The following is a 23387-nucleotide window of genomic DNA, read 5'->3' as shown; positions in this document are numbered from 1 at the left end:
TAAATAAGTGGAACAAGAAGTCCATGTTTCTCTCTCTCCCTTCTCTCTAAAAGCAACCAACAAATAAAAACGTATGCTAAAAAGGAGCCATGGGTCCCATCACTTCTCTACTGCTTAGTTAGGCTGAAATAAATTGTTTTACAAACTTTTTTTTTTTTTTAAGTGTGAGAGTAAGTGGACCACTTGTAGAGCATTCAATAGAGCACTCGGATCTTTGTCCAGATCACTATTCATAACAGCTGCCACACTAGGAACCAAGTAGCCAGGGCTAGCATACATGCTTAATAACTATCAGGGAAGACCATCTGCAGTGTTTGCTATTTCTAGGAGAAACATTTGTGGCAGGCATGCTACTTGCCTACCTGAAACCCATTCTTCCCCTTTTCTTCAATTAAGAAACTCCTGATTTTCTTCGGGGCAGTAACATGCCCAGCTAAAAGTCCTCCCCATCCCCCTTGCAGCTAGGAGTAGCAGTTTGAACCAGTTAAAAGTAAGCAGAAGTTACTGGGTGAAACCTCTTGGAAAGCATTTCAGAAGAAGCCAACTTGGATGGCATCTGCCTTTTGTCTCTCATTTTCTCCCCCTTTTCCTATCTAGAATGGCATGTGATGCCTGGATATGCGGCAGCCATCCAGGACTATGAGGATGAAGACTATACACAAAGTAAGGCAGAACAGAAAGACTGAAGGAGCATTAGGCCTTGGCTTATTACCTCTGGACTTACTGTTAAACAAGAAAAAATAAACTACTATCTGATTAAACTTCTGTAGTTGGGTTTCAGTTACACGCAACCTAACACGATTCTAACAAAAAGGGCCAAAGTGCTAACTAAGGCATACACACTGTTTCTTTAGCCAAAGACAAAGCTGGTAATGGAACAATGGCTAGGGGATTAGGTATTCTCTTTACCCTTCAAATCCCTCTGAACCTGGACATGGACGAAAGAATGAAAACTGGATCAAGAAGGCATTCTTCAAATTGAAATGCTTTTATTAGAACACTAATAATTGCAGATAAAAAAAAACACATGAAAAAAGAGAAAACACTCAAATGCTATTATTGATTAGGCAAATTAGTTGGAAGGAAGATTTCTGCAGTGTATACAAAATGTAAACATTTGCCCTGGGATTTTCCACAGTTGGCACAGTCCATAAGGACTTATTTGGAACAAAAATATGTCTATCAGTATAGCCTCTACAATGTCTGTGAACTCGCTACATTGAAAGTTTACGTTCCCAGCACACCCCAAATCTTCTATGCAAAAAACTAACAATGGCCACCAATCAAGGCAATTTGAACATCAACTGCTACATGTGGAGGCAGAGGCATGGAAGCAAATCAGTCTTCCAACAGTGAGCTCCCACTCACTACACTGATTGTATTTACATTTACCTTGACAGAGATTACAAAAATATACACAGTATATAAAACCCCTGCTTGAGTCTGGGGTAGTGGATGAAATATTTCTTGCTTATCAAACGCTCCAGAGAGAGGCATCAAGTCAGTCACTTGGACTCAGGGAGAGACTACGAAGAGGCCCTCTTCTGTTCAGAAAATGGAGACTCATAAACTGCCATGGGCGGGCAGGTACAGACCAGGTGCTGATCTCCATAGATGTCATCAATCCGGGCAATGGTCGGCCAGAATTTGTTCTCTGGTTTCACAAAGGGCTGTAAGAACAAAGGATGAAGATATTCTGCCATATTCTGAGAGGTTTATCTTGTGAGAGGATATTACAATGATACTCCCACAGCCTAGTATACCACTAGCCCAACAAGTACTCAAAAAGTATAAAAAACTAGCCCTAGCTGGTTTAGCTCAGTGGATAGAGTGTCGGCCTGCAGACTGAAAGGTCCCATGTTCAATTCCGGTCAAGGGCATGTACTTGGTTGCAGGTTGAATCCCTTTGTCGAGGCACGTACAGGAGGCAACCAATTGATGTGTCTCTCTACATAGATCTCTGTCTCTCCCCCTCCCTTCCACTCTCTCTAAAAATCAATGGAAAAATATCCTTGGGTGAGGATTAACAAAACAAAAAAAAGTATAAGGAGATAAAATGTTCTTATCCCATCAAACAAACTACGCAGCATCTTCTCATTCATGTAAGAACCATAAAAGAAAAAGAAATAGCCCTAACTGGTTCGGCTCAGTAGATAGAGCATCAGCCTGCAGACTGAAGGGTCCCAGGTTCTATTCCGGTCAAGGGCATGTACCTTGGTTGCAGGCACATCCCCAGTAGCAGGTGTGCACGAGGCAGCTGATCGATGTTTCTCTCTCTCATCGATGTTTCTAACTCTCTGTCCCTCTCCCTTCCTCTCTGTAAAAAATCAATAAAATATATATTTTTTAAAATAAAAAGGAAAAGAAATAGCCCTAGCTGGTTTGGCTCAGTGGATAGAGCGTCCGCCTGTGGGCTCGATCCCCAGTGGGGGTCTTGCAGGAGGCAGCTGATCAATGATTCTCTCTCATCACTGATGTTTCTATCTCTCTCTCCCTCTTCCTTCCTCTCTGAAATCAATAAAAAAATATATATTTTTTTAAAAATGTGACATAATACATTAAAAAGAAAAAGAAATAATTGCATTTGGGGCCATCTCACTGTTGGATGGTGGGAGAAAACATCTACTTGACAAGGTCTCCTATTGGGACTTCCTCCACTGTGTGCCCTGCAGATTCTCAGACTCTGACTTCAGAGACGTCTACACTCTATGGACTTCCCTTGTCGGGGCTCACATTTCACAATGTGTCCCACAGATAGTTACTATGAGACTAAGAGTGGGAGCCCCTCAGAGTAGGCGATGGCCCCTCGCAGGCACGTGGGCACTCTCACCGCTGGCACAGTCAGCTTCCGAGGAGAACTTACGAGTGGGAAGGCTGCCACCTCTCTGGAATACGGCCGATCCCAGTGCGAGGATGTGACGCAGGTCAGGGAGTGTGGAGACATCTGGGACAGACATGGATGGGAGAGGGATCAGAGCAGAACACTGCCTTCTCCCCCGTCAGGGAGCTTCTAACGGGAGCCCGTTGACAGAGGAGGCTGCTGTTTTGTTTCATTTTGGGGGGAAGGAAATCTTGGTAGGAAATTTTTTATTGTGAAATATTTCAAATATCAGAAAGTTATGGTAATATAATAAGCACATCTACTAACCAACATCAATCCACATTTTGTCATATTTGCTTAACCTTTTAAAATAAAAAACACCGGAGGCAGTTGAAGCTGCCTGGATTTCCCCTCTCCGCCTCATTGTTTGCCCTCTTCCCCAGGGATGACCATATCTTGAATTTGGTGTTCACCAGTCCTATCATGTTTTTATACTATTACTGCATATATTAATAAAGAGCATATAGCATAGTTTTTAATAATTTATCATCCTATGAGTATTATTCTCCACTTGCTTTTGTAACTCAGTATTATGTCCTTTAGACATCTATTTCCATTTTAAAACCAGTCTAAATCCCAAAAGAATCAGCAGTATCGGGGGCGGGGTGGGGTGGGGGGGCGGAAATAGTACAAATGATCATATTGTCTTCCTTTGTTACCCTGTCAAACTCACACTGAGTAAGGTACCTGCCTTCTCCTGCCACCCATTGGTCCCTGCACTCCACCTTCTGCTGGGCAGTTTTGAAACTTGCTCAGCATCTCAGACGTGTTGTCCGGCTTGGAGCCATAACAACACAATCACAGCCTTCATGGTGTTCTCAATTCATGCTACCCCGGCTTAATAATATCTGGACCTAATGAGAAACTTAGGGCTCTCACTAGATATGAAATGAACATATTTTGGAAGAGGAAGGATAATGCCTAACAAATTGTTCTCCAACATAAGCCACAAACATTATAAAACATTCAGGCCAAGGAACAATCCAGTTGTTCTAAGAGGTAACTGCTTATCTTTAATGTAAGAACTTACCTTTACCCTGAGCTTATGAGGTAAATAATCTCACTGGAGTGCACCAAACAGAGACACAGAATAAGACTTCCTCAACTAAATGGAGCCCTTAGGCCTCTGCTCCCTCTTTGGCAACCAGTTGGGTGCATGTGGTGTGAAGCTGCCACAACCCCCAAAACAATGACATGAACAACGTTAAGACATAGAAAATACCTACATTACACTTGAGTAACTGCCATGTTCAAGACTTAAACTTCCAAGTAATGAATGCATCATCTCAGAAGAATGGCCTTGATTCTTAGGCAAGAATATCATCTTCTGATGAGGGAGTTCCGGGCTTGCTGACACACTGGCCCAACCATTTTATCCTCTATGGGACATTTTGAATAAAGTCAGTGACTACAGACCTTCAGTGGATTGACCTGGGGGTCGATGCGGCCCTCCTCAATGTCGGCAATTTCCTGCCGAATGTTTATCATGGCATCACAGAACCTATCCAGCTCTGCCTTGTCTTCCGACTCAGTGGGCTCGATCATGAGAGTCCCTGCCACCGGCCAGGACATGGTAGGGGCATGAAATCCTGCAAGGGAACCGGGGAACATGTGACATTAATTTTGACCTTCCCAATTTGGAAGAGACACTCTCACATCAATGTTTCTCTCTCTCTGTCTCTCCCCCTCCCTTCCACTCTCTCTAAAAATCAATGAAAAAAATATCCTTGGGAGAGGATTAACAAAAAAAAGAAAGGAAGGAAAGAAGGAAGGAAGGAAGAAGGGTGGGAAGGAGGCAGGGAGGGAGGGAGGAAGAGGGAGGGAGGAAGGGAGAGGGAGAGAGGGAGGGAGGGAGGGAGGGAGGGAGGAAGGGAGGGAGGGAGGGAGGGAGGGAGGGAGAATATTATCAAGGCTGGGAGATAGTAAGGGACTTGAAAGATTGGGAGTACTAGATGGTAACTTCAATTACCACCTCCCTCCTGGCCCCTTCTCTCTCTCCCTCCAAATGCTGCTGCAGTCAGACATGAGATGCCAGGAGTCTGATTCAGGTTATTGGAAGAGTCAAGAGGAGATTTTGATGAGGCAATTGCTAATTTCATTAATGAAACCACTCTCTGGCTTTCCCATTTATTATCAGTATAACTTTGTATAATAAGATCATTCATTTGAGAGAGAATGAGTCACACACACACACACACACACACACACACACACACACACACACACACGGGACTCCCATTAAGATGCAGTAGTAAACCTACTAAATTATTAAAGTTTTCATTTTACTTATTAAAAGAAGTCATTCAAAATTATCAAAATTCAGCCGAAACCGGTTTGGCTCAGTGGATAGAGCGTCAGCCTGTGGACTGAAAGGTCCCTGGTTCGATTCCGGTCAAGGGCATGTACCTTGGTTGCCGGCACGTCCCTAGTAGGGGGTGTGCAGGAGGCAGCTGATCGATGTTTCTCTCTCATCGATGTTTCTAACTCTCTATCCCTCTCCCTTCCTCTCTGTAAAAAATCAATAAAATATATTTTAAAAAAAATTATCAAAATTCAGATGGGACTCCACATCCACTGAAAGGCAAAGTTCTCTCCAATTTAGCCTTTCTGTAAATTGAAGGGTCTTTGATATTATTAATAATGTCACTAAGAAAATGTATTTTAATAAGGGCTGTGCTGAGCAAACATCCACTAATATACAAAGGGCCTGCGTCTCTTAAAATCCTTCAAAGAAAATCTGTCACCACTGTGGAAACATATGCCTATTCCTCATCTCTAGAAGCAGCGGAAACAGCTGTGTCATGCCTGAAATGGTTGTAAATATGAATATAAAATGCCACTCATCTCTAACACTTCTACAGGTAACTTGCTCTGCTTCTTTCCCCATATACCACCTTGCCTCTTCATGGACCTCTCTGTTTACCAGGAGTGGGAAAGAAATAAGAATTTACCAGAAACATGGGTAGAGAACAACAATCATTTTCTTTGGGATTTTTAATTTTGTTAACTATAAGGCTTCTTGGCTGCGTGGAGTCAAGATGCATGACTTATCTTTCAAAGGGCAGTACAAATGCAGTCATAAGGGACAGTTTTTTTCTCTTTCACTTTAAAGGTTGCCTAGAACCCTGGGCTCCCCACTTAGCCTATGGATTAGTTTCCTGTAGTGACTGCACATTCGGTTTGTGCCTCCAGGAAGTGGTCCACAGCCAGCTCCAGCAACTGTGTGAATGTCAAAAGCCCCAGTTCCCCCCTCCCCCCCACTCCCACCCTCTACCAGGGGTTGCTCCCAGGAGGCCACTCACCATAATCCTGAAGTCTCTTGGCCACATCCACAGCCTCAATATTTGCAGACTTTTTGAAAGGTCTTGTATCCAAAATAAATTCATGAGCCACATAACCTGTTAGGAAAAATTGTTTCATCTTGAGATTAGCATCAGTTTGTTGTTTTACACAAGCAAATGGGCAAATAAATCATCCTTTTAATGTATATTGAAATGCATGGGTACTTGGTAAGTTTATAGGTGGAAACAAAGACTGTAAGGTCTGGGGCTGGGAAAGCAGGAACTTTACAAACTTTGCTTTCTAGCCTGCTTGAATAATGAGGAAAATAAACTTAAGCTGTCTGACCTTGTAGGCCAGAGACTAGATATGCCCATAATTTCAATGCCATGCCAGGTGCATTTTTTAATTGGATAGAACTGTGTTGTTTTCAAGGCCAGCAGCGAGATAACCACTAAGTGCACATAGGGCTGGCTCTTTAATAAAAAGGGAAGTTCTGCTTGTAACCTTGCTTAGAATTTGAATTCATTTTCTCTAAGCCCACTGGTGAAGCCCACCGGTGAATAAGTGTGACTCCCCCGGCCTGTGCTCTCGGACCGCGGGACCTCACCCGAGAGCTTTCAATAAACGCGATTTTTCGCTTTAACCTGCTTGTCTTGGTCAACTTATTGGTTTCGGTCGGGTTAAGTCTTACATCTCTGATTAAACCTTACAAAGACTTCCTCTGTTCTTACTGCAAATAAAAATGTTTAACACGCCAGGCCAATGTATCCGATCCTAGTGCATAACACACCCTTGAGCCAAGAAGCTAATGGGAGGTGGGACTTTGGTGCTAAGGCTCCGCTGAAACATTCAATCTCATTCTGGGGATGAGATTACTTCTAACCTAAAATCTAGTTGCAACAGTCTTCACAGGCCTGATCCTATATACAAAATATTTCTAAAGCTACAGATCCATTGACACCCTTTTCAGCAACTTTCCCCCCAACATCCAATAACTGTTTTTTCTGTCTGTGTGCAAATATACTATATATATGCACATATATGTATTTATATATACATATACATATATATACACACACACACACATACACACACACACACACACACACACACACACACACACATATATATATATCCATAAGACACAGAATTTTATGTGGTTCTTCAAAGGGGCTTTTGAAGTTTCAGTTTCAGACTGAGAATTAGAAATAAGAGTTGTCAAAGAACACACTGCAAGTGGCAAGGAGTTGATAAGTCCAAAATCTCTGAGGGGTCTGTTCACTTTGTTCTAGTGGTGTAGACAGATTGCCTCTCTATGCCCAGGCTGCCGTCTCCCCAGCATGAGCTGCTGACCACCCATCCATCATCAAAAACCACCAAAGTCAAGTCAGCATTTTCATAAATAGAACAACATTCCTGGGAGCTCCCCAAATTCCATGCCCACGCAACTGATGAATTTCTCTCTTAACCTGCTTTGCTGATTTTCAGCAAACAATGAATTACTTACAGGTCCTTGGAGCAGACAAGTCCTCAGCCTAGAGAATAGCTCCAGGCATTAGCAGCCCCTGAATATAGTCTGTGAAGGGCTCTGCTTTTTATGTAGTTAACACATATGAATAAATTGGTTTTGTTTGAAATAAAAGTATGAGATCCTGAGGCTTTGAATATACAGTTACTGCATACTTACTTTTAACACATGCTTTCTAACAACGATGGCAATTACATTTGTGAGGAGTGTGATTCCAACGTAGAAAGTTGTATTCATAGGTGTGGGGGGCGGAAAGTGCCAGTTGAAATGACCAGGAGGGAAGTCATGAGATTAAAGTCCTCGTCAACTGTTAATTCCAAGAATCCTAATGCCCTATTACGCTACTCCATTTGTGGAGCCCAGGCCTTGACCTTTCTTCTCTGAGCCTCTGGCAGCCAACCAGCATTGTGACAATGACTTAAGGAAGGAGACTAATGCTCTGAAGCAGCGGTCGCCAACCTTTCGGACCTCACGGACCACCAGTGGTCCGGGGACCACCAGTTGGCGACCGCTGCTCTGAAGGACACTCAGCGGCAGTGGAGGAGGAGGAGAGGGACACCTGAGGGTGGAGAGGAGTTGCTCTTGCTGGTGGGCAGGGAGCAGAATCTTCCAGAGGTTCAGTAATAGCTGAAGGCCCCATCAAGCCCAGCCCAGCCCAGCCCAGCGCTGCTAACACCAAGGCTTCATCTGCAGAGGCCCCCACCACAGCCTAGTGGTTTGGGAAGAGCTCCATTTTCAAAATGAGGTTCAGATGTTATTTTCTACATCCATCGTCTAATGCATTCAGATGGAAACTGTAGTGGAATTTCAGCATCTTTCTCTCTCTCTCCCTCTACTGAGCCCTGCAAAGGGTGAAATTTAAACTTGGTGGCTTTTGGAGGCCAGATCCCAAGATGTTCATCTTTGTTTGCAGTTTTTAAGAAGGAAAGATATACAAACCTTCTATGGTATAGGGTGAGTCAGGGCAATCTGAAGTAGAAATTGTATAAACTGATCAGCACAAGTTTTCATTTTCACTGAGTAGGTGTTTCCGCTGGGCCTGACCATGATGACTATAACTGAGAGTCTGACCAGACAGCAAGTCAAAGGAGCAAGGGAAGGAGGGGGTGGGATGATGGAGAAGCAAATAAAAATGATTTGGCTCCAGGCTTGGAACATGTCCCTTCCCAACACCCAGAAGTTAATTATCTTCCAAGGCTATAGACCGTGCTGCAGAAAAAAAGGACTTTTCAAAACCCCTCTTGAGCTTGGTCAGTGTTGCTCAGTGGTCGACCTATGAACCAGGAGGTCACGGTTTGATTCTAGGTCAGAGCACATGCCTGGGTTGCGGGCTTTGATCCCCAGTGGGGGCTGTGCAGGAGGCAGCCAATCCATGATTCTCTCTCATCACTGAGCCTCAGGAGGTGTTACTCCCCAGCCAGGGTGGGCCCAGCTCCCGAGGCCCATGTCCGCCCATAAAGGCCACAGGGAAACCTATTCGGGGGCAAGAATTTCCGAGCAGCACTAGGTTTGTCCAAGGACAAAACAGGACAGGCATTTAAGACTTTAAAACAATGGGATATGAACAAAGTTGTCTACTCCACTGACAGGAACACCATTTAGATTAAAAAGTGAACTTAGCCTCCCACAAGAGTAGACATTCGTGAATTTTTTAAATTTCTCCTTTAAAAAGGTATCGTTTTACCTGAGGTAATTCCTTTCTTTCCATATCCTAACAGAATAAATACTACTGCTGTTCTCCATCCCAATTCTTGCCTGCCACTTCTTTGCTTTGCAAAACTATAACCCTCAATCGTTAAGCTGGTATTTTCAAATCTCTCAAAGAAATGGTTCATAAAGGGAAGCCTGGAGTTCATTAAAATTGTTGTCTCATAGTCAGGGGTAATTCTGAAGTCTTTTTAGAGCTATTAAATAGGAATAAAATGGATAATGGTCTTCGAATATTGCCATTAGACATTTTGGAATACAATATGTTTAAAAACATTTCTATTTTGGGCCCTTGGGAGGTAAACTGATAATTCTTTTCTAGGCCTTAAAATACAAAGGCTCAAATTGTATAATGAATGTGTTTACCAGACCAAACATGAGACAATTTTTGGTTTCATGAACTTTGGGATTGGGTAATACAGTCTGTATTCATCAGTCCTTTTCTGCTTGGGATGATAAATAGGATTCATTATTTAATTCTGGGGTAAAATGTCAAAACAAACGGAAAATGTATCTGTCTTTTTATGCTGCAAATCCCCTAGGGCTGGGACCAAAGAAGTCACTGAACTGCTAAGCACATGGTGGGCACCTGAGAAATGCTTGCTCGCTCTCCTCTCTCCTGGAGAGCCGCCCATCCCCCACAGTCCAAGCAACAAGCATTCCTGCTTTAAACAACTAAACCAGGCATCACAGTACTCTGCGCACTTACTAACCATCACCGAGTTGTACATTTAAGTGGGCAAGTGGTGTGGTACGTGAATTCTATCTCAATGAAGTTGTCAAATAAAGTTAATCATAAGAGAAAATGTCAATATGAAAAATTTGAAAATAGAAAACAAATATTGATAAATTATAGCAAACATATGGCGTTTTATTCATCAAGTTGGCAAAGATATTTTGGTTTAGGTTTGCATTGCTTTTTCGTGCTCAGTAGGCCCTGGTGCCATGGTCATTCTCATCTGTTAACTGTAAAAAAATTCAGTACGAAGTCTCTGGGAGGACAACTAGGCCTGTGTATCAAGAGCTTCAGTGAATTCATAGCCTCTGAGTTAATAATTTCTCTTCTGCGACTCTAACCTAAGGAAATAATCAGAGACTTTGTTTTTAATCTAAGAAATGCAAACAACTCAGGGAAAAACCTATAGAATTGCTGAAATTGTGGTACACCCATACAATAGAATTGATGCAGTCACTTTCAAAGAACATGTAATGGCATGGGGAAATAATCCTTTATAATAAAAGGCTAATATGCAAATCGACTGAACGGTAGAATGACCGGTCGCTATAACACACACTGACCACCAGGGGGCAGACGCTCAACACAGGAGCTGCCCCCTAGTGGTCAGTGCGCTCCCACAGGCGTAGCATCACTCAGCCAGAAACTGGGCTCACAGCTGGCAAGCACAGCGGTGGTGGAGGGAGCCTCTCCCACCTCCGCGGCAGCGCTAAGAATGTCTGACTGCCGGCTTAGGAGCGTGCCTAAGCCATCAGTCGGACATCCCCCGAGGGCTTCCCAACTGCTAGAGGGTGCAGGCCAGGCTGAGGGACTCCCCTGAGTGCACGAATTTTGTGCACTGAGCCTCTAGTCACAATATAAAATAAAGTTTAAAAAAAAATAGGACACAAACCCTAGCTGGTTTGTTTCAGTGGATAGAGTGTCAGCCTGCAGACCGAAAGGTCCTGGGTTCGATTCCGGTCAAAAGCACGTACCTCGGTTGCAGGCTCCTCCCCAGTCCAGGCCCTAGTTGGGGCTCATGCAGGAGGCAACCAATTGATGTGTTTCTCTCACATCGGTATTTCTCTCTGTCTTTCCCTCTCTCTTCCACTCTCTCTAAAAATCAATGGAAAATATCCTCAGATGAGGATTAAAAAACAAACAAACAAAAACAGGGCACAAACTGTGCTTATAATATGATCTCAACTGTCTAAAACTGAGAAGGAATACAGCAACATATTAATCACAGTTGTGTCTGCTAGATTGAACCATGGATCATTTATATTTTCTTCCTCATACTTCTTTATTTTCCCAATTTTTCATGTTGAGCACCTATATATTATTATATAACCAGAAAAAACAAATACTAAAGCTATTCCTGAAGGCCAATATATAAGCAGGATGCATTCCAGCACAAGAACTGTATCTGAATTAATTAGTAGCTCCAGTAACTTCTTTAATATCCACTTCAGAAGCCTTTCACTATGTTGTTTAGAGACCCACAACTTTCTTTCCTGCTCTCTGGGGAGCATTTCTACCCGAGCTTCTGGTTATTTAGTTCTTTTCTATTTCCAAACTCTAGAACCACCCCTTGGGTACATATTTAAAGGCAAGACCAACCTTTAAATGAAAAATCACAGATGTAGTTGTACGCTCTCCTGCACAGAGAAACCCAAAGTCAAAGAGTGGCCTCCTTCCTGTGGCCCAAAGTCTGGGCTTCTGCTTACTGACTGGTCTCTGCTCCAAGTCCCCTCTGTTCCTTCTCCAATTCCAAGCCCACGCACTGTGTGTCTACCTGGCACCATCCCCTCCCATCACCTCCAGGATGACTTTGTTTCCCTATTATTCTCTCTACTGAAGCTTCACTCTCCCCTCTTCACTGCTTTTCCCATGGGAACAAAACAAAACTACATCCTATGCAGCAGCTCTTACCACCCCTTCACCTCCAAGCTCCCCCAAACCATGAGAGCTTCCCACATCTCCTCCCCAACCTCAGCCGGCTTCTCGGCCCATTCCCACCTGGCATCTGCCTCACCATCTTGCTCTGCTTTCTAAGGTGACTGAAGGCTTTCTAACTGTTAAAGGCAAAGGTGCCTTTGAGGACACCTATCAGATACAACCAGCACTCTGCGTGCTGCACTCTGCATTTGTTTGTTGATGGTGTGTGCTATGCCAGGCATGACACCAGCTATGGGAGCTCCAGAACTGCAGCAGGCAGGCCCCACCCTGCAGGAGTTTGGGGTCGATGGCAGAGCCAGAGGATAAACTAAGTGAGAGAAATCCTCAGTGCTGAGGGAGCCAAGAGGAGGACGTAGTTCTCTTCATCCAGAAAGGGAGGCTCCAGGGAGGAGGTGAAGCCAGAATAGCAGCAGGAAGGACAAGCAGAGGGTTTCTGGGGAGAGAGGCTGTGAAGAATGGGGGCAGGGGGTGCTCAAAGCCACCTCAGGAATGGAGTCCCTGCTCACGGTAAGGGGGCTTCTGCACTCCTCTCTTTTTCTTTTTTCAATGAATATTTACTTGTTTCTGTTAGTTTAATATATGTAGGTATTTTTTAATCCTCATCTGAGGATATTTTCCCATTGATATTTAGAGAGAGTGGAAGACAGAGGGAAAGACAGAGAGAAATATCGATGTGAGAGAAACACATCAATTGGTTGCCTCCTGCATGGGCCCTGACCAGAGCCCGGGCCAGGGAGGATTCTGCAACCTAGGTACGTGCCCTTGACTGGAATCGAACCCAGGACCCTTTGGTCCACAGGCTGACGCTCTATCTACTGAGCCACAGTGGCTAGGGCCCCTCTTAATGTAGCCATCTGCTTGAGGGGTTTTGCTCTGGTTTTTCGAAACTCTTTCTTGGGTCTCCCCACTTCCAAGAGTCTGTTCTCACAGGCTGTGTCCTCTGCATGTCTACCTGACTCCATCCCCTCCCATCACTTCCGAGGTGACTTTGTTCCTCCGTATACTATTGCCTCTATTACAACCCTAAGAGGCGTACCTAAAATTTATCTTCACACTCAACTTATCAGTAACTAAGACTCACTGATTCTACTTTTAATAGCATAATATGTTTATAATATGATCTCAACTCCACGCCACCATCTTAATGATTTCAACATTCTCTTAATCTTGTCATTCCTCTCCTCAAAAACCTTTCTGGCTCAGAGGTCAAGTCCGGGGCCTTCCAAGACTTTCAAGGCTTCATACTACCTCTCCAGCTTCATCCTCATCAGATCCTTCTCCTCCTATCTCGTCCTTCAAACCACCCAACACTCACGCCACCCGGACCACTCCTTTGTCCTTGGCTTCTCCTGGATCTCTGTTTACCTGGACTCTGTATACTTCCTTCCAGGTTCATCTCAACAGGCTCCTCCCAGAGGCTGTCCCAAAAATTCCATCCTGCCTCTGCCCAATCCAAATTTCTCCACTCTTTGGGAGCATTCCCATATCACTTTGTAAGGTAAGGAGCTTGTGGAATTTACATATATATCTCTCAGTGGTGTGGGCTTCATGTTGGCCTGAACTAACTTCATTGCAGAGCCTTGCAAATGCTGATACCCCTGATCTGTTAGCTAAATTAAAAGCATCCTATATAATAAAAGAGCAATATGTAAATTAACCATCACTCTGCCATGCCCACAAGCCACGCCCACCAGCCAATTAGGAGTGAGTATGCAAATTAACCCAAACAAGATGGCTGCAGCCACAGAGTGAGCAGGAGGCTTGGGTTTCCCCGGCAATGGAGGAAGCCAAGCTCCGCACACCCTGGCAGGCCCAGGCCTCCACTCAAGGCTACAAAGTTTCAATTATAGAAGATACATAAATCCCAACAACAATGACTGCGGCCACGGAGCAAGCAGGAGGCTTGGCTCCGCTCCAGGCTACAAAGTTTCAATTGTAGAAGATAAATAAATCCCAGATACCAGGGCCTCTGCTTGGGTCGCTGGAGGGCGTGGTCGGCCTGCAAACCACCACAGGCCCCTCGCCCAGGCCACCTCACGCCCCAAGGGAACCCCCACCCTGATCTGGGACACCCTTCAGGGCAAACCAGTCAGCCCTGACCCATGCACCAGGCCTCTAGCCTATCTAATAAAAGAGTAATATGCAGATTGACCATCTTACCAACACACAAGATGTCTGCCCCCATGTGGTCAAAGATCCTGCCCCCATGTGGACACAAGATGGCCACCACAAGATGGCCAGCAGGGGAGGGCAGTTGGGAGGGACCAGGCCTGCAAGGGAGGACAGTTGTGGGCGATCAGGCCAGCAGGGGAGGGCAGTTGGAAGGGACCAGGCCTGCAAGGGAGGGCAGTTGGGGGTGATCAAGCCTGCAGGGGAGGACAGTTAGGGGTGACCAGGCCGGCAGAGGAGGGAAGTTGGGGGTGACTGGGGGGGGCAATTGGGGGGGACCCAGGCCTGCAGGGGATAGCAGTTGCAGGGGGACCAGGCCTGCAGGGGAGGGCAGTTAGGGGTGACCAGGCCTGCAAGGGAGGGCAGTTAGGGGTGACCAGGCCTGCAGGGGAGGGCAGTTAGGGGCAAACAGGCTGGCAGGGGAGTGGTTAGGGGCTGAACAGGCTGGCAGGCAGAAGCAGTTAGGGGCAATCAGGAAGGCAGGCAGGTGAGCAGTTGGGAGCCAGCAGTCCTGGATTGTGAGAGGGATCCCAGATTGGAGAGGGTGCAGGCTGGGCTGAGGGACACACACCCCCGTCGTGCATCGGGCCTCTAGTTTCCAATAACTGTACACTTTTCTCTGGTATACACTCACAAGCACAAGTTTTCCAGCAACTGCAGAAAACCAGATCTACTAGGACAAACTTGGTTTGACCAAGAAAAACCCAAAGTGACTAAAGTTAATACTTGCCTCTTGCACCCCGGAAAAGGACTCTGTAGTGTTTTTCTAATCTCTTGGCCATGTAGTTGGCATTCAAGATAGCAACTTCTGTGGCTTGTTTAAGGCCCTTGCCTCCCATCATCTGTAACAGAGGGAAAAAGAGCCATCAACTATGGAACAGGTAAACCCAAGGGGCACAAACCAAAGACACCTCCGGAGAAATCCCCCCACAAAGAAAGTCAGCCCACCATCACCGTAAATTGCACATGAGTGGAAAACCCTAACAAGGACATATATGTCAGTCCTCTCTAATCCTGAAACAATTTTTGGTTTTCTCCTTTGAACGGTAATTTTACATTGCTTATTATAGTAACAAAGCCTACAGCAGGGTAAAATTGACTGCTGACTACTGTGTTATCTAAAAAGGGAAAAGAATTATTTTAGGTTATACTCATTTAGGGGAGTTTTTGTTTGTTTACTGTGAATTTGAGATGTCTTGAGGATTGCCAAGAATCCCATGGGATCTTGGCCCAAATCCCCACTGAATCCATTTTGTGTTGTTTATCTTCCAACTGTCCACAGTCAAGGCCATTTATGTTTAACAAACGCTGGGTTCAATTATACCTTTTTCTGGTGGTTCATAAGTCTCTGTGATTATATGGGGTGAAGGTCATCACCAGCAAAGAGCGTAAAGTCAGGACTGCACAATTTTTATTGCGTACTTTCTTCCCAGAATACATCACATATGATTGAGGCTTGGTAGGTATTAAATACATAACTAATGTAAAGCACAAGAGAAAGCATCAAATAAAACAACAGAGGCACCAAAGTTCAAAGTCAGGAGAAGACACATTTTGCCAGGCTGGTCACAGAACTGTTACTGTAGAGCCTGGTGCATTGTGACTACCTCTTGCAAGCCTCAAACTTTTGCTAGGGAGGACTTGGACTTGGTTCAGCGACTAGCTTTTTGACTTGTATATCAGAGTTACTGAGCAGCTCGATGGCCCAAGGCCTCCCCTACATACGCTGCATTTGATTCTCTCTGGGACCTAGGCATGTGCATTTTTGAAGAATCCCCTAAGAATTCTATGCAGGCTAGTGAGACCCAGTGGTGATTGCAAAGGGAAGCAAGGAGTGAATTTGGGGCCTTTAGGGAGAATGTCCAAGATGGACTGAAACAGGGAGAGAAAAGGTAGTTCTAGAGTCCAGGTGAAATAAAGACAAGGCCCAAAGTCAAGGGATCGCTTAAACCCTATTTTATTTTTCACCCTTACACTGAGGCTCTGCCTGGTGTTCCTGGCACATGGCCAAATCAGCCTGGGGCATTTATTGTCTATCTGTGGGAAATCATCTCCAACCCAAACAGGTCCATAGCAAATAACCGAGGTTTACAGGACCTTGGGACCAAAAGGAAGATGGGAATTATTAGATTCTGTTTGCAAAGAAGCAGGCCTTTATTATGATGGTTTTTGTTGTCTCCTAATTGCAAAACAACTCGAGGGTCATTTTAAAAAGAAGGTTTTCGTCTCTGAGGTACAGAATTGTTGTTCCAGCTTCCCAGAAAGTTTTCCTTAAGAATCATAAACGCCACACTGTTCAAGAAGAACAGCCAGCCCCAGAGAGCCACCCGTCATGATTTGCATAGCTGAGTTTGAGGTTTTGTTTCACCAGAAGCCACCCTTCCTTTAAAGAGGGGAGCCAATGCGGGAAGGCTGCTCTAATTAGCAGCTGAAGGAATGCTCCTATCCAATACACAGTCTTGTCAGCCTAGGAGGCGGGCAGGCCAGTTTGAACAAGAGCTGCATAAACTCTGGCGCTAGTGGTTTCTTTTGGAGGAACACAAAGGAAGGAAGCCTGTTTTCTGACAAACTCTAATTACCCCCGAGAGTGCAGTTCCACAGGCCGTAAAGGGCAAAGAGCTTCGGGAAACCACCACATCAGCAAATGTCTGCTACTTTTCATCTGATCCTCCAGGCTTCCGAGAAATATAAAGTGAAGTAATATGTATTCCTAGAATTTATCCCAGGACCTCAACCAAGTGTAAGACTCAGTATGCGCACTGTTTTTCACTTGCAAGAGGTCACACAAATCCTCCAGGAAACCAGATGACGTGGCCAGAATAGCCACATGACTCATAGAACTTAAACTCTGTCTGGAAAAATAGATCTGGTGTGTTACTTTCTCTGACGTTAAACCCGCTGTGAGAACCCAAAGGAAATAGCATAATGAAGACGAGATGAAATGCATTTTAGCTGATCTCTGTAGGAAGGTTTCTTCCACCCAAAGACATCGGCAATCTTCACTAATCACATCTCAGATTGTGGGGTTGTTTTTTTTTTTTTTTCATTTTCAAGCTAAGAAGGAAGTCTGCGATCTTAGTTCCCCACCCACACATCACCCCCCTTCCGCCCCACCCCTCCCCCCCACCCACCTAACACACATTCACAGGCCTCACCTTAATGTAAGCCCATGAAATGGGCAAGATGGAACTGGAGCCCCACGGGGCTGCGCTGACGGTACCCACGGGCCGGGCATCCTCATCAGACGTTAACGAAATGACAGGATGACTGGGTAGGAAAGGGGCAAGATGCTTCTTCCTGTAGTTTTTAAGTACAAATTCAGAAGATGTAAAAAGATCCACTACAACCAGCCAGGTACGCGCTGGGCCCTCTCAGGAAGCTCTGTTCCCAACAGAGGCACTCTGAGTGTGGAAGGGACCTGACAGCGCTAAGGCAGATGTTCAGGAAGTGTCCCTGCCTTCCTCCTCCACTGGAAGCACGGCTCACCAGCCACGGGTGTCCCAGGGGCTCATCCAGGAACTGTGGTGGAGGATTTGTCTGAGGCAGGCTCACCCGGATGTGCGGACATCCCAGCCCCATACCCTCTCCCTCCCAGCCCCACACTCTGTCCTGAGGCACCTAAGGGACATAAAAGGATGCTGCTTGGATGAAGTCCATGGGGCTACACATCAGAGGCCGGCATGTGAACCATTCACCCCACCTTCCCCCCAGCTGAGGCACTGGGCCTCTTCCACTTACAATAAATAATAACCATCAAAAAGGAAAGCAGAGCCCTAACCGGTTTGGCTCAGTGGATAGAGCCTCAGCCTGCAGACTGAAGGGTCCCAGGTTTGATTCCGCTCAAAGGCATGTACCTTGGTTGCGGGCACATCCCCAGTAGGGGGTGTGCAGGAGGCAGCTGATCGATGTTTCTCTGTCATCGATGTTTCTAACTCTCTATCCCTCTCCCTTCCTCTCTGTAAAAAATCAAAAAAAAATATTTTTTTTTTTTAAAAAAGGAAAGAAGAAAAGAGGGGGCAGAATCCAACCAGCCCTGAAGACTGGCCCCTCTGGCACATTTTTGGAAGACTGAAGCTCAGGACATGGCTGCTTAGCCTCATTTTCATAAGATGACTTGATTTCACAGTGTAAAAAGATATATAACATCGACAAGACACTCCTTTGATCTTATTTTGACTTCATCCAATTATTTCTAATAATAAGGTTTATTTTTTCCTTACATATCTCAGATGCAATAAGAATTCAAAGCCACTTTCTGCTAGTTCTTTTGCTGTTGTTGTCGTTCGATAATTCACTTTCAATGTAACCATCAGCTGATTTTAAAGAGAAAGAAGTCTAAGTCTGAAAAGCACTTCCAGGTGCTAATATTCCAGTTCTATCCATAATACTCCAGCAAAGCTCCCTCTTTACTACTCTTAGTAAACGTGCCCTGTCTGTGCATGAATGGAAGCTCAGTGTGGCCAAACGTTATCCTATCTAATAAAAGTAATATGCAGATTGACCATCACACCAACACACAAGATGGCTGCCCGCATGTGGTCAAAGATCCTGCCCCCATGTGGACACAAGATGGCCACCACAAGGTGGTCGGCAGGGGAGGGCAATTGTGGGCAATCAGGCCAGTAGGTGAGGGCAGTTAGGGGTGACCAGGCCTGCAGGAGAGGGCAGTTGGGGACACCAGGCCTGCAGGGGAGGTCAGTTGGGGGCAATCAGGCCTGTAGGGGAGGGCAGTTAGGAGTGACCAAGCCGGCAGAGGAGGGAAGTTGGGAGCAACCAGGCCTGCAGGGGAGGGAAGTTAGGGGTGACCAGGCCTATAGGGGAGGGCAGTTGGGGGGGGGGGGACTCAGGCCTGCAGGGGAGGGCAGTTGGGGGAGATCAGGCCAGCAGGGGAGGGCAGTTGGGGGGACCAGGCCTGCAGGGGAGTGCAGTAGGGGCAGGGGGACCAGGCCTGCAGGAGAGAGCAGTTGGGGGCACCAGGCCTGCAGGGGAGGGCAGTTGGGGGGGGGGCAGGACAGCAGGGGAGGGAAGTTAGGGGTGACCAGGCCTGCAGGGGAGGGCAGTTGGGGGCGATCAGGCCTGCAGGGGAGGGCAGTTAGGGGTGATCGCACCAACAGAGGAGGGCAGTAGGGGGGGACCAGGCCAGCAGGGGAGGGAAGTTAGGGGTGACCAGGCCTGTAGGAGAAGGCAGTTGGGGAGGGACCCAGGCCTGCATGGGAGGGCCCCAGGCCTGCATGGGAGGGCAGTTGGGGAGGACCAGGCCTGCAGGGGAGGGCAGTTGGGGGGAACCAGGCCTGCAGGGGAGGGCAGTTGGGAGGGACCAGACCTGAAGGGGAGGGCAGTTGGGGGGGGAGACCCAGGCCTGCATGGGAGGGCAGTTGGGGAGGACCAGGCCTGCAGGGGAGGGTAGTTGGGGGGAACCAGGCCTGCAGGGGAGGGCAGTTGGGAGGGATCAGGCCTGCAGGGGAGGGCAGTTGGGGGGGACCCAGGCCTGAAGGGGAGGGCAGTTGGGGAGGACCAGGCCTGCAGGGGAGGGCAGTTGGGGGGAACCAGGCCTGCAGGGGAGGGCAGTTGGGAGGGACCAGACCTGAAGGGGAGGGCAGTTGGGGGGGGGGGGACCCAGGCCTGCATGGGAGGGCAGTTGGGGAGGACCAGGCCTGCAGGGGAGGGCAGTTGGGGGGAACCAGGCCTGCAGGGGAGGGCAGTTGGGGGGAACCAGGCCTGCAGGGGAGGGCAGTTGGGGGGGGACCCAGGCCTGCATGGGAGGGCAGTTGGGGAGGACCAGGCCTGCAGGGGAGGGCAGTTGGGGGGAACCAGGCCTGCAGGGGAGGGCAGTTGGGAGGGACCAGGCCTGCAGGGGAGGGCAGTTGGGGGGGGGACCCAGGCCTGCAGGGGAGGGCAGTTGGGGGGGGGACCCAGGCCTGCAGGTGAGGGCAGTTGGGGGGGACCAGGCCTGCAGAGGAGGGCAGTTTTGGGGGGACCCAGGCCTGCATGGGAGGGCAGTTGGGGAGGACCAGGCCTGCAGGGGAGGGCAGTTGGGGGGAACCAGGCCTGCAGGGGAGGGCAGTTGGGAGGGACCAGGCCTGTAGGGGAGGGCAGTTGGGGGGGGACCCAGGCCTGCAGGGGAGGGCAGTTGGGGGGGACCAGGCCTGCAGGGGAGGGCAGTTGCGGGGGGACCCAGGCCTGCAGGGGAGGGCAGTTGGGGGGGACCAGGCCTGCAGGGAACGGCATTTCAGAGCGATCAGGCCAGCAGGGGAGGGCAGTTGGGAGGGACAAGGCCTGCAAGGAAAGGCAGTTGTGGGTGATCAGGCCTGCAAGGGAGGGCAGTTAGGGTTTACCAGGCCAGCAAGGGAGGGCACTTGGGGGTGACCAGGCCTGCAGGGGAGGGCAGTTAGGGGCAATCAGGCCAGCAGCAGAGCAGTTAGGTGTCTATCAGGCTGGCAGGGGAGTGGTTAGGGGGTGATCAGGCTGGCAGGCAGAAGCAGTTAGGGGCAATCAGGCAGGCAGGCAAGTGAATGGTTGGGAGCCAGCAGTCCTAGATTGTGAGAGGGCAGTCGGACATCCCTCAAGGGGTCCCAGATTGGAGAGGGTGCAGGCTGGGCTAAGGGACATCCCCCACCCCCGTGCACGAATTTCGTGCACCAGGCCTCTCATGGTTAATAAAATCTAATTATGGTCTTCTTTGGACATACTCTAAAAGCATCTATTTCACTGCTCCTGTCTCAGCCCCTATAGGCACATTACATAGGCAGGTAACCTCGCCATCTGAAGACCTCAATGGAAATAATAGGTTTGGGGATGTTCTTTCATTCTCAGTGTCCAAAGCCATGCTGAACCCAGCAGCCCAGAACTCACACTCCGATGGGCCCCATGCCAGGGCCCCCTCCTCCATGGGGAATGCAGAAGGTCTTGTGAAGGTTTAGGTGCGAGACATCAGACCCAAAGTCTCCAGGACGACAGATTCCCACCTACCACAATGGGAAAGAGCCAAAAGTCAAAGTCAAGAACTGGAAAGGGTGCTCTGGAGAGGCAGCCATGCTGTGTGCCGCGGCCCCTCCCCGCGGAGGAAAGGCAGGCAGAGCTGCTCACAGGCACACCCTCCGTCCTGGCTGAGGCCTGCAGGGAAGCCTGGCATTCCATAGGCAGCATGCCTTGTGGTTTCTGTGGAAACAGCAGCTGACCATTTAGCCTAATTTAGATTCTAAAATACAGAGTTGAATATATAGTCAATTCCTAATTATCCACCCGCTGAGCAGAGAAAGAAAATGCCCCCCCCCCCCCCCCCCCGCACAAGAACGGCTGTACTCCTTGCAACTGACACAGGCACCTCTCACCCCAGCAGTTTACTTCCCCGGTAGGCTCCTTTGGGCACCCTGATGGGAGGAGCTGGAGGGCTGCCCAAGAGGATGCTGAGCCCAGAGAGAGGAAGGGAGGTGGACAGTTTTCCTGAGACCATCCAGATGCCAACGACAACATTCAACGAGCGGCATTAGGGCTGGTTTTGAATGTGGGCAAAGATAAAGGCAGAGACAATCTCTGGACGACACTTACAAAGGGAATCAGGCAGAAGCAAAGAAAAGCAGAAAGAGTCTGAAATAGTAAAACAAGTAAGCAACGAGAAATAAGTTAGGAAGTCTCTGAGAGAGATAATGACACTCCTTGCACACCACACAAGCCTTCTCCTTTTCTCCCTCCCCCCCACTCGGGTCAGGATCTGCCCTCAGGGAAAGAACTATTCAGCTGTTTCACACTAAGGGAGCTGGAAGCTGAAGCCAGATTAATGGCTTGTCCAAGGTCATGGCAGATCAACATTCAAGGGTGGCCAGAACTTGGGTCTGAATTCCCTCAGGAAGGCAGTCAGGTGAGCTTGTCTCTTGCACCCCCAGAGGGATCACACCCGTGACAAACTAAAGGCTTTCAACTCATTCCCTCCTTCTTTTCAACCGTTTTGCCTCCTCCCCAGTGTCCCCCATCACCTATTTAGGTTCTGTAATCTCAGTGAAACTCGGGGGCTTTGTTTGAAACTGTCATCCTCAGTTCTGAACACAGTGTCATGTTTCAGACAACCCTCAAAAGGTCAGAGAAAAATTTTTTTAACTTAACCATTTTCTTAGGGATCCTATCTCGTGTTGCCCACCTGAGCGTTCATATTTGCACCGTCTAGGTAGACCTGGCCTCCGTGTTGGTGAATCAGGTCACACACGTCGCTGATGTTCTCTTCAAACACTCCATTGGTGGATGGGTATGTAATCATGATTGCTGCCAGGTTCTCCTTATGTTTATCCACCTGTGGGATAGAAAAGGGCAGAAGGAGACAAAGGAGGAAACCTTTCTTTCTTGGTCAAACAAACCCTTGCTTTTTATTTTAAAGGATTAAGAAAGATGAATTCTTGGTCTTTTCATTTCTGAAATTTTCTTAAAGTATGATGCCAACAATAAAAGATCCACAGCCATGATTCCCTTCATTAGTCATTCCAAAGAAATAACAAGATCCCTTCAGGCTAGGTCTCCATGGTCAAGACCAAAAACACTGCTCAGAAGATTTTTGGACAGATTGGGCTCAAGTCTCTAAAGTGGTTTTCCTTCGGTTGAAGTCCTCTCAGTAATGATTTCAGATCTTTTTCCTTCCAAACATGTATATTTTCACAGTTAATCTCTCTCTGCTCATCTTGCCATTATTCCCTTTCCCTCCCATTCTATGGAAATTAGAATTCCCACAAGGAGTGCTCCCGCTCTGACGACAAAAATCTCCCTCAGTTTTCCTCCTCAGAAGGCAAGCATATATCAAAGGAAAGCATATGAAAAAGTTCCCGTTTTTCTGGCCAGCAAGTCAGTGCAGGCTTATATGAAAACGAAAACAAAATTTTAATGTCAATAACTTATATCGGCCCCAAATAGTTGTTGGTAAAAACTCTGTGGACTGCTGGAAGAGGGGAGGCGAATGAAAGAGATGAGCACTGTTGTGTATTTTTAGCTTCCCTTTTGAAATCAGTTACTTGAAGTTCCCAGACTCCATGCCTAAAACCCTGACAAAATCACATTGCTATTCAACTGATTTCCTTCCCTCTTAAGATGCAGACTCCAGTCCACCAGTGGAAAGCAGATATGGTTGCTAGGCAACCTCTTCCTGGAGGTTGGGAGGTTGGGAG

The 23387-nt window shown here is 47.3% G+C and overlaps 1 protein-coding gene across 2 annotated transcripts in view; it reads right to left on the bottom strand.

The window, feature by feature from the left end:
* Window positions 1-965: 965 nt before the first annotated feature.
* GLDC (glycine decarboxylase) overlaps window positions 966-23387 on the bottom strand; it is an 89048-nt gene continuing 66626 nt past the window's right edge. The window contains exons 18-25 of one of the 2 annotated variants that reach the window (XM_080669557.1): window positions 22376-22525; window positions 21094-21206; window positions 17397-17538; window positions 14972-15083; window positions 6184-6279; window positions 4298-4470; window positions 2864-2944; window positions 966-1670 (exon numbers count right to left, since the gene is read on the bottom strand). In XM_080669557.1, the coding sequence (XP_080525683.1) occupies window positions 1527-1670; window positions 2864-2944; window positions 4298-4470; window positions 6184-6279; window positions 14972-15083; window positions 17397-17538; window positions 21094-21206; window positions 22376-22525 (1011 nt within the window). In that variant the 3' untranslated portion in view covers window positions 966-1526. Of the gene's footprint in view, window positions 1671-2863; window positions 2945-4297; window positions 4471-5205; window positions 5797-6183; window positions 6280-14971; window positions 15084-17396; window positions 17539-21093; window positions 21207-22375; window positions 22526-23387 lie in introns of those variants that run through there. The other variant, XM_080669558.1, reaches the window with a different exon arrangement.

Source organism: Plecotus auritus (genome assembly GCF_963455305.1).
Source record: "Plecotus auritus genome assembly, chromosome: 5".
In the NCBI taxonomy this organism is placed as follows: Eukaryota; Metazoa; Chordata; class Mammalia; order Chiroptera; family Vespertilionidae; genus Plecotus; species Plecotus auritus.
Note: the sequence above shows the minus strand (reverse complement) of the source record. Positions and strands in the feature narration are given on the sequence as shown.